This window comes from Salmo salar, chromosome 09, assembly GCF_965601325.2.
Source record: "Salmo salar chromosome 09, fSalSal1, whole genome shotgun sequence".
NCBI lineage: Eukaryota > Metazoa > Chordata > Actinopteri > Salmoniformes > Salmonidae > Salmo > Salmo salar.
In genome coordinates, this window is record NC_138299.1 from 117,070,606 (window position 1) to 117,083,952 (window position 13,347).

At 41.2% G+C, this 13,347-nt stretch overlaps 1 protein-coding gene across 1 annotated transcript in view; it reads left to right on the forward strand.

Annotated features, from left to right (window-relative positions):
* Positions 1-13,347, forward strand: part of rsrc1 (arginine/serine-rich coiled-coil 1) — a 195,952-nt gene continuing 182,605 nt past the window's right edge. Inside the window, 2 exon segments of the mRNA NM_001140733.1 lie at positions 1-46; positions 974-1,163. Coding sequence (NP_001134205.1) covers positions 988-1,163 — 176 coding nt within the window. The 5' untranslated portion in view covers positions 1-46; positions 974-987.

The window sequence follows — 13,347 nt, forward strand, 5'->3', positions numbered from 1 at the left end:
CATAAAGGAAAAAGGAGAAGAAGGAATATTTGTAGCAAGATACCTGGTATGAATTGTTGTTTCCCCCCTACTTACAGTCACTGTATAAGTAATGTTTGAAATACGTCGAAGCTGTTAATAACGTTGTAGCTATTTACCGAGCACAAGGGCGCGCGTAACACAAAAATGCCTAGAATAGAGTGAGCTGTGTTTAGCTGCAAACTAAAGCTAACACGTTAGCCAGCATGCCAGCAGTCCTGAAAGTGCACATTCTGTCTGCATGCTATAACCTGCAAATGAAAACTTCACAGTATCTTTTTAACACATGCGTACGCGATAGCTATTTGAACAATTATTTTAGAATGGATAGCTATCCATTATGCTAGTTAACTGTCGCTAGTTAGCTTGTTATAATGTATGTTACTTGTTTACATTCTGTCCACGCGCTCTTATAAGGCAGGTGGAGCCGAGTTGGTGAAGTTAGCTAGCTATAGTATCTCTCTGGCATCCTGACTGCTCATGTATATTCAGATAGAAAGGTTATTTAGCCAGCGACATGTCAGTCTTGGAGGATGGAAGGGGGACATTAAACAATGAAGCCACTAGCCACAGTATAGCTACGCAGTGCAGGATTTAGGCCATCTGACTAAACTCAACGCCTCTCAACTTATGATGGAGTTGAGAGGCGACTAGTGTTGGCGGACTGCAGCGCTCTCTGAAAACGACGGATTTCAGCACCCAAAGAATAGCCTGCAATTACACATAACAATGTCGTAACAATGTCAGGCTATTCTTTGGGTGCTAAAATCAGTCGTTTTTTTTTTAAATAAAAAGAGCTCCATTCCGCCCACACTAGTCGCCGTTCAACTCCATCTTAAATCATGGAGTAAAGTTTAATCGGCTAGATGTAGGCCTACTGTTTCGTCTGAGCAATCAATAAATGAGTGTTTGTTTAAATAAGACATCCTCTTATGCTTTCTCTCCTCCGACCCAGTTTAGTGAGGGATAATGGGTCGCCACACCTCTGACAGCGAGGAGGACAGCCGTAGCAGAAGGAAGAAGAAGGAGAAGCACAGAAGGCGCTCCTCTTCCTCCAGCTCCTCTGGCAGCCGGGTGACAAGCCGCAGCAAGAGGTCCAGCAGACGCAGCCGCTCGCGGAGCCGCTCCAGAGAGAGAGACAGGAGGTAGGTCTATATAGAAATACTGCAATTTACAGAGATCGGTAGATGAGAGAACTACTACACTGGCAAATATAGGAGGAAGCAGGCCTACAACACAAACAACATCAGAAAGGACAGACAGAAAGGACAGACATGTGTGGTAGGTGTACTGTGTACTAGAGGTCGACCGATTATGATTTTTCCATGCCGATACCGATTATTGGAGGACCAAAAAAAGCCGATGCCGATTTAATCGGCCGATTACATTTTTTACATTAATGTATTTGTAATAATGACAATTACAACAATACTGAATTAACACTTATTTTAACTTAATATAATACATAAATACTATAAATTTAGCCTCAAATAAATAATGAAAGATGTTTAATTTGGTTTAAATAATGCAAAAACAAAGTGTTGGAGAAGAAAGTAAAAGTGCAATATGTGCCATGTAAAAAAGAGAACGTTTAAGTTCCTTGCGCAGAACATGAGAACATATGAAAGCTGGTGGTTCGTTTTAACATGAGTCTTCAATATTCCCAGGTAAGAAGTTTTAGGTTGTAGTTATTATAGGAATTATAGGACTATTTCTCTCTAAACGATTTGTATTTCATATACCTTTGACTATTGGATGTTCTTATAGGCACTTTAGTATTGCCAGTGTAACAGTATAGCTTCCGTCCCTCTCCTCGCTCCTACCTGGGCTCGAACCAGGAACACATCGACAACAGCCACCCTCGAAGCAGCGTTACCCATGTAGAGCAAGGGGAACAACTACTCCAAGTCTCAGAGCAAGTGACGTTTGAAACGCTATTAGCGCGCACCTAGCCATTTCACATCGGTTACACCAGCCTAATCTTGGGAGTTGATAGGCTTGAAGTCATAAACAGCGCAATGCTTGAAGAATTGCGATGAGCTGCTGGCAAAACGCATGAAGGTGCTGTTTGAATGAATGCTTACGAGCCTGCTGCTGCCTACCATCGCTCAGTCAGACTGCTCTATCAAATATCAAATCATAGACTTAATTATGACATAATAACACACAGAAATACGAGCCTTTGGTCATTAATATGGTCGAATCCGGAAACAATCATTTAGAAAACGAAACGTTTATTATTTCAGTGAAATATGGAACCGTTCCGTATTTTATCTAACGGGTGGCATCCCTAAGTCTAAATATTCCTGTTACATTGCACAACCTTCAATGTTATGTCATAATTATGTACAATTCTGGCAAATTCATTACGGCCTTTGTTAGGAAAAAATTGACTTCACACAGTCCGCAATGAGCCAGGCGGCCAAAACTGCTGTATATACCCTGACTGCTTGCATGGAACGCTAGAGAAGTGACACAAATTCATGTTAGCAGGCAATATTAACTAAATATGCAGGTTTAAAAATATATACTTGTGTATTGATTTTAAAGAAAGGCATTGATGTTCATGGTTAGGTACATTGGTGCAACGACAGTGCTTTTTTCGCAAATGCACTTGTTAAATCATCACCCGTTTGTCGAAGTAGGCTGTGATTCGATGAGAAATTAACAGGCACCGCATCGATTATATGCAACGCAGGACACGTTAGATAAACTAGTAATATCATCAACCATGTGTAGTTAACTAGTGATTATGTTAAGATTGATCGTTTTTTATAAGATATGTTTAATGCTAGCTAGCAACTTACCTTGGCTTCTTGCTGCCCTTGCGTAACAGGTAGTCAGCCTGCCATGCAGGCTCCTCGGGGAGTGCAATGTAAGGCAGGTGGTTAGAGCGTTGGACTAGTAACCAGAAGGTTGCAAAAACGAATCCCCGAATCCCCCCTGAACAAGGCAGTTAACCCCCTTTCCTAGGCCGTCATTGAAAATAAGAATGTGTTCTAAATCTGACTTGCCTAGTTAAATAAAGGTGGGGGGAAAAAATCGGCAAATCGGTGGCCAAAAATACCGATTACCGATTGTTATGAAAACTTGAAATCGGCCCTAATTAATCGGCCATTCCGATTAATCGGTCGACCTCTACTGTGTACAACACTAGAGGAACAGGTATACTGTCGCTACCTCGCCGTCTAACAGAGGTGCATGAATGAAGGAGCAAACTGGATGTGTAAAGCTGTAACGGGGTCTGGTCTAGTGGTAATCCCACCGTCGCGGACCACATATGCCTATGGAGGCGACGGTTGGATCCCCCGTCCCGACACTCATTTTGTCTCCTGTATCCTGTATCCCTCTCCTCTATCTACATATCTATCTAGCTATCCTAAATCTGTCAGTGAAAGTTGTACCTTAAAATATATATTTAAAAAAATCAGCCACCACACTTGAAAGACAGTTTTAATTGAATAGGATAATACTACTTTATAGAACTACTACTTAGGGTGTCCAATCAAAAACACATATTTTGACCAATGGGTAAATCTGCAGGACATAAAACAATAGAGAGAAGATGGATATCGATTTTGATACATGTACTATTTTCATATTTTAGTATACGTTTTTTATATTAATTCAAAATTAATACAAGCGTATCTCTGTGAAATGACAATGAACAGGGCCTAAAATTTGATTTTGGCATTGGTGGGTAAGATGTCCATTTCACCAGCCACGTTGGCGAGTGGTCAGGGCTCCACAGTGCAAGCATTTCACTCGCATTTGTGAATAAAAATATTCAAGTATGATCACACTTAAAGCAAAGTAAATGCAACAGTAGCTGTTTTCAAAGTATTTCTGCTGTTTTGTTTCATAGCTGGTAAATTAATCAGACAGTCAAAGAACTACGAACCCTACTTAGCCTATTGCACCTCGCGCTTCAACACTGCTTGGCTAGGGGCTGTGTTTGTTGGCTATTTACATAGTTTTGTTCACAAGCTAGGTTGTTCTATGTTTGAGTTTCAACTGCTAGGGAAGAAAAGACAACGCTTCTACTAGTCAGACTCAATCTCACAGGCACAAACATGACTCGTGTCGCGCTACCATACCATGTTAATCTCCCGCCCTTAAAGGGGAAGGTGACATTTTTTTGTCTCATCTGTGATATTTTGGTTAAAAGACTCAGGTCACAAAAAATGAAATTAAACAATATACCACATTACCTCTTAGTAATAATACATTTATTGTTTTAGAAACATTACAAACCATGCTCATCATTTTTTTGTGGTGTTTTGTTGGTGTAATTTTAGTGGCAAAATAAATATTTTGGCTGGTACAAAAATACATTCTAAGATTTTTTAATCTACCTGCCACAGTGGATGGTGGACCAAAAAGTTAATTTTATGCCCTGTCAACAGAGCAGAAAGCGTATACCAAGCGTTTTATTTTTGAAAGCCTTTTACGTTTAATTCAGGTCATGTCATGCAAATATTTTTGGCGACTCGTGGAAACAACTTTAAAGACGAAGACCACAAAAAATTGCACTGCTATGTCAAGAGAGCTTGGTGCTTATTGTTGGATGTTTTAGGTTGTGAAATCTGACTTTTTGGATATAATGTTAATGATATGTTAAAGACCCCACGGAACAATTCAGAACATGAATAATCATATACTGCTCAAAAAAATAAAGGGAACACTTAAACAACACATCCTAGATCTGAATGAAAGAAATCATCTTATTAAATACTTTTTTCTTTACATAGTTGAATGTGCTGACAACAAAATCACACAAAAATAATCAATGGAAATCCAATTTATCAACCCATGGAGGTCTGGATTTGGAGTCACACTCAAAATTAAAGTGGAAAACCACACTACAGGCTGATCCAACTTTGATGTAATGTCCTTAACCTCTTGGGGCTAGGTGGGACGCTAGCGTGCCACCCGTGGTGCACTCCATCAACAGCAGGTGCATTTCAAGAGCGGCAAATTTGAATCCAAATAAATGTCAAAATTCAAATTTTTCAAAAATACAACTATGTTACACCATTTGAAAGATAAACATCTCCTTAATCTAACCACGTTTTACGATTTCAAAAAGGTTTTACGGCGAAAGCATAAATTTAGAGTATGTTAGGACAGTACATTTACAAGAGTTGTGTGTAATGTTTTGTCAAGTCAAAGACAGGGTCACCAAAACCATAAAACCAGCTAAAATGATACACTAACCTTTTACAATCTCCATCAGATGACACTCCTAGGACATTATGTTAGACAATGCATGCATTTTTAGTTCTATCAAGTTGATATTTATATCCAAAAACAGCGTTTTACTATGGCATTGATGTTGAGGAAATCGTTTCCCTCCAATAACCGGCAGTCAAGTCAGCGTCACAAATTAAATAATTAAAATTAGAAAACATTGGTAAAATATTATATTGTCATTTAAAGAATTATAGATTTACATCTTTTGAACGCAATCAACTTGCCAGATTTAAAAATAACCTTACTGGGAAATCACACTTTGCAATAATCTGAGCACTGTGCCCAGAAAAATACGCGTTGCGATACAGACTAGACGTCATGTTGGGGAGATCTAAAATCGAAAATACTATGTAAATAATCCATTACCTTTGATTCTCTTCATCAGATGTCACTTCCAGGTATCACAGGTCCATAACGAATGTAGTTTTGTTCAAAAAAGCTCATCATTTATGTCCAAAAATCTCCGTCTCGTTAGCACATGATGTAAGCCAGCCGGACTTCTCGTCATGAACGAGGGGAAAAAATATATTTCCGTTCGTTCAAACATGTCAAACGTTGTATAGCATAAATCATTAGGGCCTTTTTTAACCAGAACATGAATAATATTCAAGGTGGACGAATGCATAGTCTTTTATAACGTATTGGAACGAGGGTACCCAACATGAAGTAGCGCGCCAGGTGTCTAATGGGACATCACCGTTCCATGGCTCTTGTTCGGTCAGATCTCCCTCCAGAAGACTCAAAACACTTTGTAAAGGCTGGTGACATCTAGTGGAAGCAATAGGAAGTGCCAAAATATTCCTAAACCCCTGTGTTTTTCAATGGGATAGGTTTAAAGTCAATACAACACATCAGGTATCCACTTCCTGTCAGAAAATGTCTCAGGGTTTTGCCTGCCAAATGAGTTCTGTTATACTCACAGACACCATTCAAACAGTTTTGGAAACTTTAGAGTGTTTTCTATCCATATATAATAAGTATATGCATATTCTAGTTACTGGGTAGGATTAGTAACCAGATTAAATCGGGTACATTTTTTTTATCCAGACGTGCAAATGCTGCCCCCTAGACCCAACAGGTTAAAACAAGTCAAAATGAGGCTCAGTAGTGTGTGTGGCCTCCACGTGCCTGTATGACCTCCCTACAACGCCTGGGCATGCTCCTGATGAGGTGATGGATGGTCTCCTGAGGGATCTCCTCCCAGACCTGGACTAAAGCATCCGCCAACTCCTGGAAAGTCTGTGGTGCAACGTGGCGTTGGTGGATGGAGCGAGACATGATGTCCCAGATGTGCTCAATTGGATTCAGGTCTGGGGAACGGGCGGGCCAGTCCATAGCATCAATGCCTTCCTCTTGCAGGAACTGCTGACACACTCCAGCCACATGAGGTCTAGCATTGTCTTGCATTAGGAGGAACCCAGGGCCAACCGCACCAGCATATGGTCTCACAAGGGGTCTGAGGATCTCATCTCGGTACCTAATGGCAGTCAGGCTACCTCTGGCGAGCACATGGAGGGCTGTGCGGCCCCTCAAAGAAATGCCACCCCACACCATGACTGACCCACCGCCAAACCGGTCATGCTGGAGGATGTTGCAGGCAGCAGAACGTTCTCCACGGCGTCTCCAGACTCTGTCACGTCTGTCACATGCTCAGTGTGAACCTGCTTTCATCTGTGAAGAGCACAGGGCGCCAGTGGCGAATTTTCCAATCTTGGTGTTCTCTGGCAAATGCCAAACGTCCTGCACGGTGTTGGGCTGTAAGCACAACCCCCACCTGTGGACGTCGGGCCCTCATACCACCCTCATGGAGTCTGTTTCTGACCGTTTGAGCAGACACATGCACATTTGTGGCCTGCTGGAGGTCATTTTGCAAGGCTCTGGCAGTGCTTCTCCTGCTCCTCCTTGCACAAAGGCGGAGGTAGCGGTCCTGCTGCTGGGTTGTTGCCCTCCTACGGCCTCCTCCACGTCTCCTGATGTACTGGCCTGTCTCCTGGGTGCGCCTCCATGCTCTGGACACTACGCTGACAGACACAGCAAACCTTCTTGCCACAGCTCGCATTGATGTGCCATCCTGGATGAGCTGCACTACCTGAGCCACTTGTGTGGGTTGTAGACTCCGTCTCATGCTACCACTAGAGTGAAAGCACCGCCAGCATTCAAAAGTGACCAAAACATCAGCCAGGAAGCATAGGAACTGAGAAGTGGTCTGTGGTCCCCACCTGCAGAACCACTCCTTTATTGGGGGTGTCTTGCTAATTGCCTATAATTTCCACCTGTTGTCTATTCCATTTGCACAACAGCATGTGAAATTTATTGTCAATCAGTGTTGCTTCCTAAGTGGACAGTTTGATTTCACAGAAGTGTGATTGACTTGGAGTTACATTGTGTTGTTTAGGTGTTCCCTTTATTTTTTTGAGCAGTGTATTTGTCTTGATAAAATATATTTTATAACGTAAGGAAGTGAAATTTCATCAACAAAGCACTTTTTCACCAACTCTGGGCAGAGTGGGTGGGCACCCTATACTACTTCATTCATCATGGTACTTCCACTGTCTTCCATCACTTTATTTATTTTATTTTTATATTTAAGCAGGGCTGCTAAAAGTGGAGTTTGCGGGCCAAACATGGCCCTAAACAACATTTGGTTTGCCAGATACTGTACGTAATAGGCTATTAGTGTGGTCAACCAGTTGAGCAAGTCATTTTAACATCTATGGGCTAGGTGGGACGTTTCCGTCCCACCTACTCAACAGCCAGTGTAATCCCGTGGCGCGTTATTCAAATACGTCAAAAATGCAAAAACTTCAATTTTTCAAAACATATGACTATTTTACACCATTTTAAAGACAAGACTCTCGTTAATCTAACCACACTGTCCGATTTCAAAAAGGCTTTACAACGAAAGCAAAACATTAGATTATGTCAGCAGAGTACCCAGCCAGAAATAATCAGACACCCATTTTTCAAGCTAGCATATAATGTCACAAAAACCCAGAAGACAGCTAAATGCAGCACTAACCTTTGATGATCTTCATCAGATGACACACCTAGGACATTATGTTATACAATACATGCATGTTTTGTTCAATCAAGTTCATATTTATATCAAAAACCAGCTTTTTACATTAGCATGTGACGTTCAGAACTAGCATACCCCCCGCAAACTTCCGGTGAATTTACTAAATTACTCACGATAAACGTTCACAAAAAGCATAACAATTATTTTAAGAATTATAGATACAGAACTCCTCTATGCACTCGATATGTCCGATTTTAACCTCTCTAGGCTAGGCGGGACGAATTCGTCCCACCTACGTAACAGCCACGGCTATCCTGTGGCGCGATTTTCAAAACCTTAAAAATCCTATTACTTCAATTTCTCAAACATATGACTATTTTACAGCCATTTAAAGATAAGACTCTCGTTAATCTAACCACACTGTCCGATTTCAAAAAGGCTTTACAACGAAAGCAAAACATTAGATTATGTCAGCAGAGTACCAAGCCAGAAATAATCAGACACCCATTTTTCAAGCCAGCATATAATGTCACCAAAACCCAGAAGACAGCTAAATGCAGCACTCACCTTTGATGATCTTCATCAGATGACAACCCTAGGACATTATGTTATACAATACATGCATGTTTTGTTCAATCAAGTTCATATTTATATCAAAAACCAGCTTTTTACATTAGCATGTGACGTTCAGAACTAGCATACCCCCCGCAAACTTCCGGGGAATTCGCTAACATTTTACTAAATTACTCACGATAAACGTTCACAAAAAGCATAACAATTATTTTAAGAATTATAGATACAGACCTCCTCTATGCACTCGATATGTCCGATTTTAAAATAGCTTTTTGGTGAAAGCACATTTTGCAATATTCTAAGTACATAGCCCAGGCATCACGGGCTCGCTATTTAGACACCTGGCAAGTTTAGCACTCACCATAATCATATTTACTATTATAAAAATGTCATTACCTTTTGTTGTCTTCGTCAGAATACACACCCAGGACAGCTACTTCAATAACAAATGTTGGTTTGGTCCAAAATAATCCATCGTTATATCCGAATAGCGGCGTTTTGTTCGTGCGTTCCAGACACTATCCGAAATAGTAAAGAAGTGTCACGCGCTTGGCGCAATTCCTGACAATAAAATTCTAAGTATTCCATTACCGTACGTCGAAGCATGTCAACCGCTGTTTAAAATCAATTTTTACGACATTTTTCTCGTAGAAAAGCGATAATATTCCGACAGGGAATCTCCTTTTCGGCAAACAGAGGAAAAAATCCCAAAGGCGGGGGCGGTCGGGGTCACGCGCATAAGCTAGTGTCTCTTGATGGGCCACTTGAGAAAGGCGATAATGTGTTTCAGCCTGGGGCTGGAATGACGACATTCTGTTTTTTCCCGGGCTCTGAGAGCCTATGGAAGACGTGGGAAGTGTCACGTTAGAGCAGAGATCCTTAGTAAATGATAGAGATGGAAAAGAAGTTCAACAAATGGTCAGACAGGCCACTTCCTGTAAAGGAATCTCTCAGGTTTTGACCTGCCATTTGAGTTCTGTTATACTCACAGACACCATTCAAACAGTTTTAGAAAATTTAGGGTGTTTTCTATCCATATGTAATAAGTATATGCATATTCTAGTTACTGAGTAGGAGTGGTAACCAGATTAAATCGGGTATGTTTTTTATCCAGCCGTGTCAATGCTGCCCCCTAGCCCTAACAGGTTAAAATAGCTTTTCGGTGAAAGCACATTTTGCAATATTCTCAGTAGATAGCCCGGCATCACAGGGCTAGCTATTTAGACACCCAGCAAGTTTAGCACTCACCAAAGTCAGATTTACTATAAGAAAAATGTTATTACCTTTGGTGTTCTTCGTCAGAATGCACTCCCAGGACTTCTACTTCAATAACAAATGCTGGTTTGGTCCCAAATAATCCATAGTTATATCCAAATAGCGGCGTTTTGTTCGTGCGTTCAAGACACTATCCGAAAGGGTAAATAAGGGTTACGAGCATGGCGCATTTCGTGACAAAAAAATTCTAAATATTCCATTACCGTACTTCGAAGCATGTCAACCGCTGTTTAAAATCCATTTTTATGCCATTTTTCTCGTAAAAAAGCGAAAATATTCCGACCGGGAATCTGCATTTAGGTAAACAGACGAAAGAAAATAAAGCATGGGGTCAACTCGGGCACGCGCCTAAGCCCATAGTACTCTGATCGGCCACTTGCCAAAAGCGATAATGTGTTTCAGCCAGAGGCTGCCTCGATATCGTTCAGCTTTTTCCCGGGCTCTGAGAGCCTATGGGAGCCGTAGGAAGTGTCACGTTAGAGCAAAGATCCTCAGTCTTCAATAAAAAGAGCCAAGATGAACAACAACTTGTCAGACAGGCCGCTTCCCATATAGAATCCTCTCAGGTTTTTGCCTGCCATAGGAGTTCTGTTATACTCACAGACACCATTCAAACAGTTTTAGAAACTTTAGGGTGTTTTCTATCCAAAGCCAATAATTATATGCATATTCTAGTTACTGGGCAGGAGTAGTAACCAGATTAAATCGGGTACGTTTTTTTATCCGGCCGTGTCAATACTTCCCCCTAGCCCTAACAGGTTAAAGATAAACGGATAAGTAGCATATTGTTTTTAAATGTGTACATGCTTTTATCCTTTGAGACAACAGCTGATTCAAGGGGGGTGTGGCTGATTTTAAAACACTTCCCGCTAGCCACCAGGAGGATTCTCTTGTGCATCCTCTGCTGAAGTAGGTCATCGAGGAGGTGAGCATACTCCTCTGTTCGCAAGAAAAGGAAGTACCCACAGTGGTTTGCTAGTGGGAGATTCTCATTGGGATAAAGTCTGTCCTCACTGCAACTCCTCTGTCCTACTCTCCTCCGTGACCTAGAAACCGATAAGTGGTTGAGTGTTCAAGGAGAGTGTAAATTCATTAGTAGGCGAACAGAGGAGTATGCTCACCTCCTCGATGACCTACTTCATCAGAGGATGCACAAGAGGATCCTCCTGGCGGCTAGCGGGATGTGTTTTAAAATCAGCCACACGCGTGTCAGTGACCATCGAAGGTGAGCATTTGCCCACTGAAGTCGGTTACGTGGTCTGCGTTTGTGAGGCCGGTTGGACGTAGGTCTGGGTGATGTATCAAATTAATTCTAACGTATGGTTTTGTGCAATATTCCAAGTGCCTGTATCGCAAGAATCAAGGTTTTGTTATTTTTAGTTTTCATGTCAGCTTGTTCTCCTGTTGTATTTTTGGTTTTGTGTCTTTCGCTCCTCTGTTTATTTATTTTTATTTCACCTTTATTTAACCAGGTAGGCAAGTTGAGAACAAGTTCTCATTTACAATTGCGACCTGGCCAAGATAAAGCAAAGCAGTTCGACAACATACAAAAACACAGAGTTACACATGGAGTAAAACAACATACAATCAATGATACAGTAGAAAAAAATAAGACTATATACAATGTGAGCAAATGATGTGAGATAAGGGCGGTAAAGGCAAAAAAGGCCATGGTGGCAAAGTAAATAAAGTATAGCAAGTAAAACACTGGAATGGTAGATTTGTAATTTGAAGAAAGTTCAAAGTTAAAATATAAATAATATGGTGCAAAGGAGCAAAATAATAAATAAAATAATTAAATACAGTAGGGGAAGAGGTAGTAGTTTGGGCTAAATTATAGATGGGCTATGAACAGGTGCAGTGATCTGGGAGCTGCTCTGATAGCTGGTGTTTAAAGCTAGTGAGGGAGATAAGTGATTCCAGTTTCAGAGATTTTTGTAGTTCGTTCCAGTCATTGGCAGCAGAGAACTGGAAGGAGAGACGACCAACGGGGGAGTTGGCTTTAGGGGTGACCAGAGAGATATACCTGCTGGAGCGCGTGCTACAGGTGGGTGCTGCTATGGTGACCAGTGAGCGGAGATAAGGGGGGACTTTACCTAGCAGGGTCTTGTAGATGACCTGGAGCCAATGTGTTTGGCGACGATTATGAAGCGAAGGCCAGCCAACGAGAGCGTACAGGTCGCAGTGGTGGGTAGTATATGGGTCTTTGGTGACAAAACGGATGGCACTGTGATAGACTGCATCCAGCTTGTTGAGTAGGGTATTGGAGGCTATTTTGTAAATGACGTCGCCGAAGTCGAGGATCGGTAGGATGGTCAGTTTTACGAGGGTATGTTTGGCAGCATAAGTGAAGGATGCTTTGTTGCGAAATAGGAAGCCAATTCTAGATTTAACTTTGGATTGGAGATGATTGATGTGAGTCTGGAAGGAGAGTTTACAGTCTAACCAGTCTCTGTGCTGTGTGCACCTTCCCATTTACACCAGAGATCTGTATATAATGATGAGATGCTCAATGGGAGTCGTTGTCCCAAAGGCAGGGAGGCAGGCGACAAGCTTAGGTCCAAAATAAGCCCTTAGAAACAAATTGGCCTTATTTTGGACAGGTTTTAGCGCTTCACCTCTTCCTCTATGGTTTACACACCAAGCCCCTCCCCTTGCCTCTCATGCCAACAAAGTTGAGAGGTCACATCTTCCTCTCTGAAAAGCGTTTTCAACTCGCTATTTGAGGTTTGGTCCAACATTATTTTACTGTAATAGAGGAGAAGTTATGTCTCAACCACTCAGATTGCGTGCAGAGAAGTCACTACTAAAAAGAGAGAATTATTCTGGAAAATAAAGCTCAGTTTGTCGCGCGCAGCATTGGGGTGCCACATACCACTAGTAGCGTTTTAACCAAAGACTGTTATACTAACTGTCTAGCCTGTGTTTTATAAATATGCAATAAGCATGAAACATAATTATTTAAGGATAATTATATAAGGATAATCACAAGCACGTGTGCTTGAGAGATTGTTGATCTGTGTTGATTTTCTATAGCTTAATGCCTGCTACAAGAAGTTAGTCATTATTACTGAATTAGTGCACTATGCATGGTTCTAGTTATATTTGTAACAAAAAAGCACATTTTTTATAGACTGTCTTGAATGCCAGATTAGTGATTATTGCAAAATATCTGGTTAAACTATTCTGATAAAATAATTAAATTATTA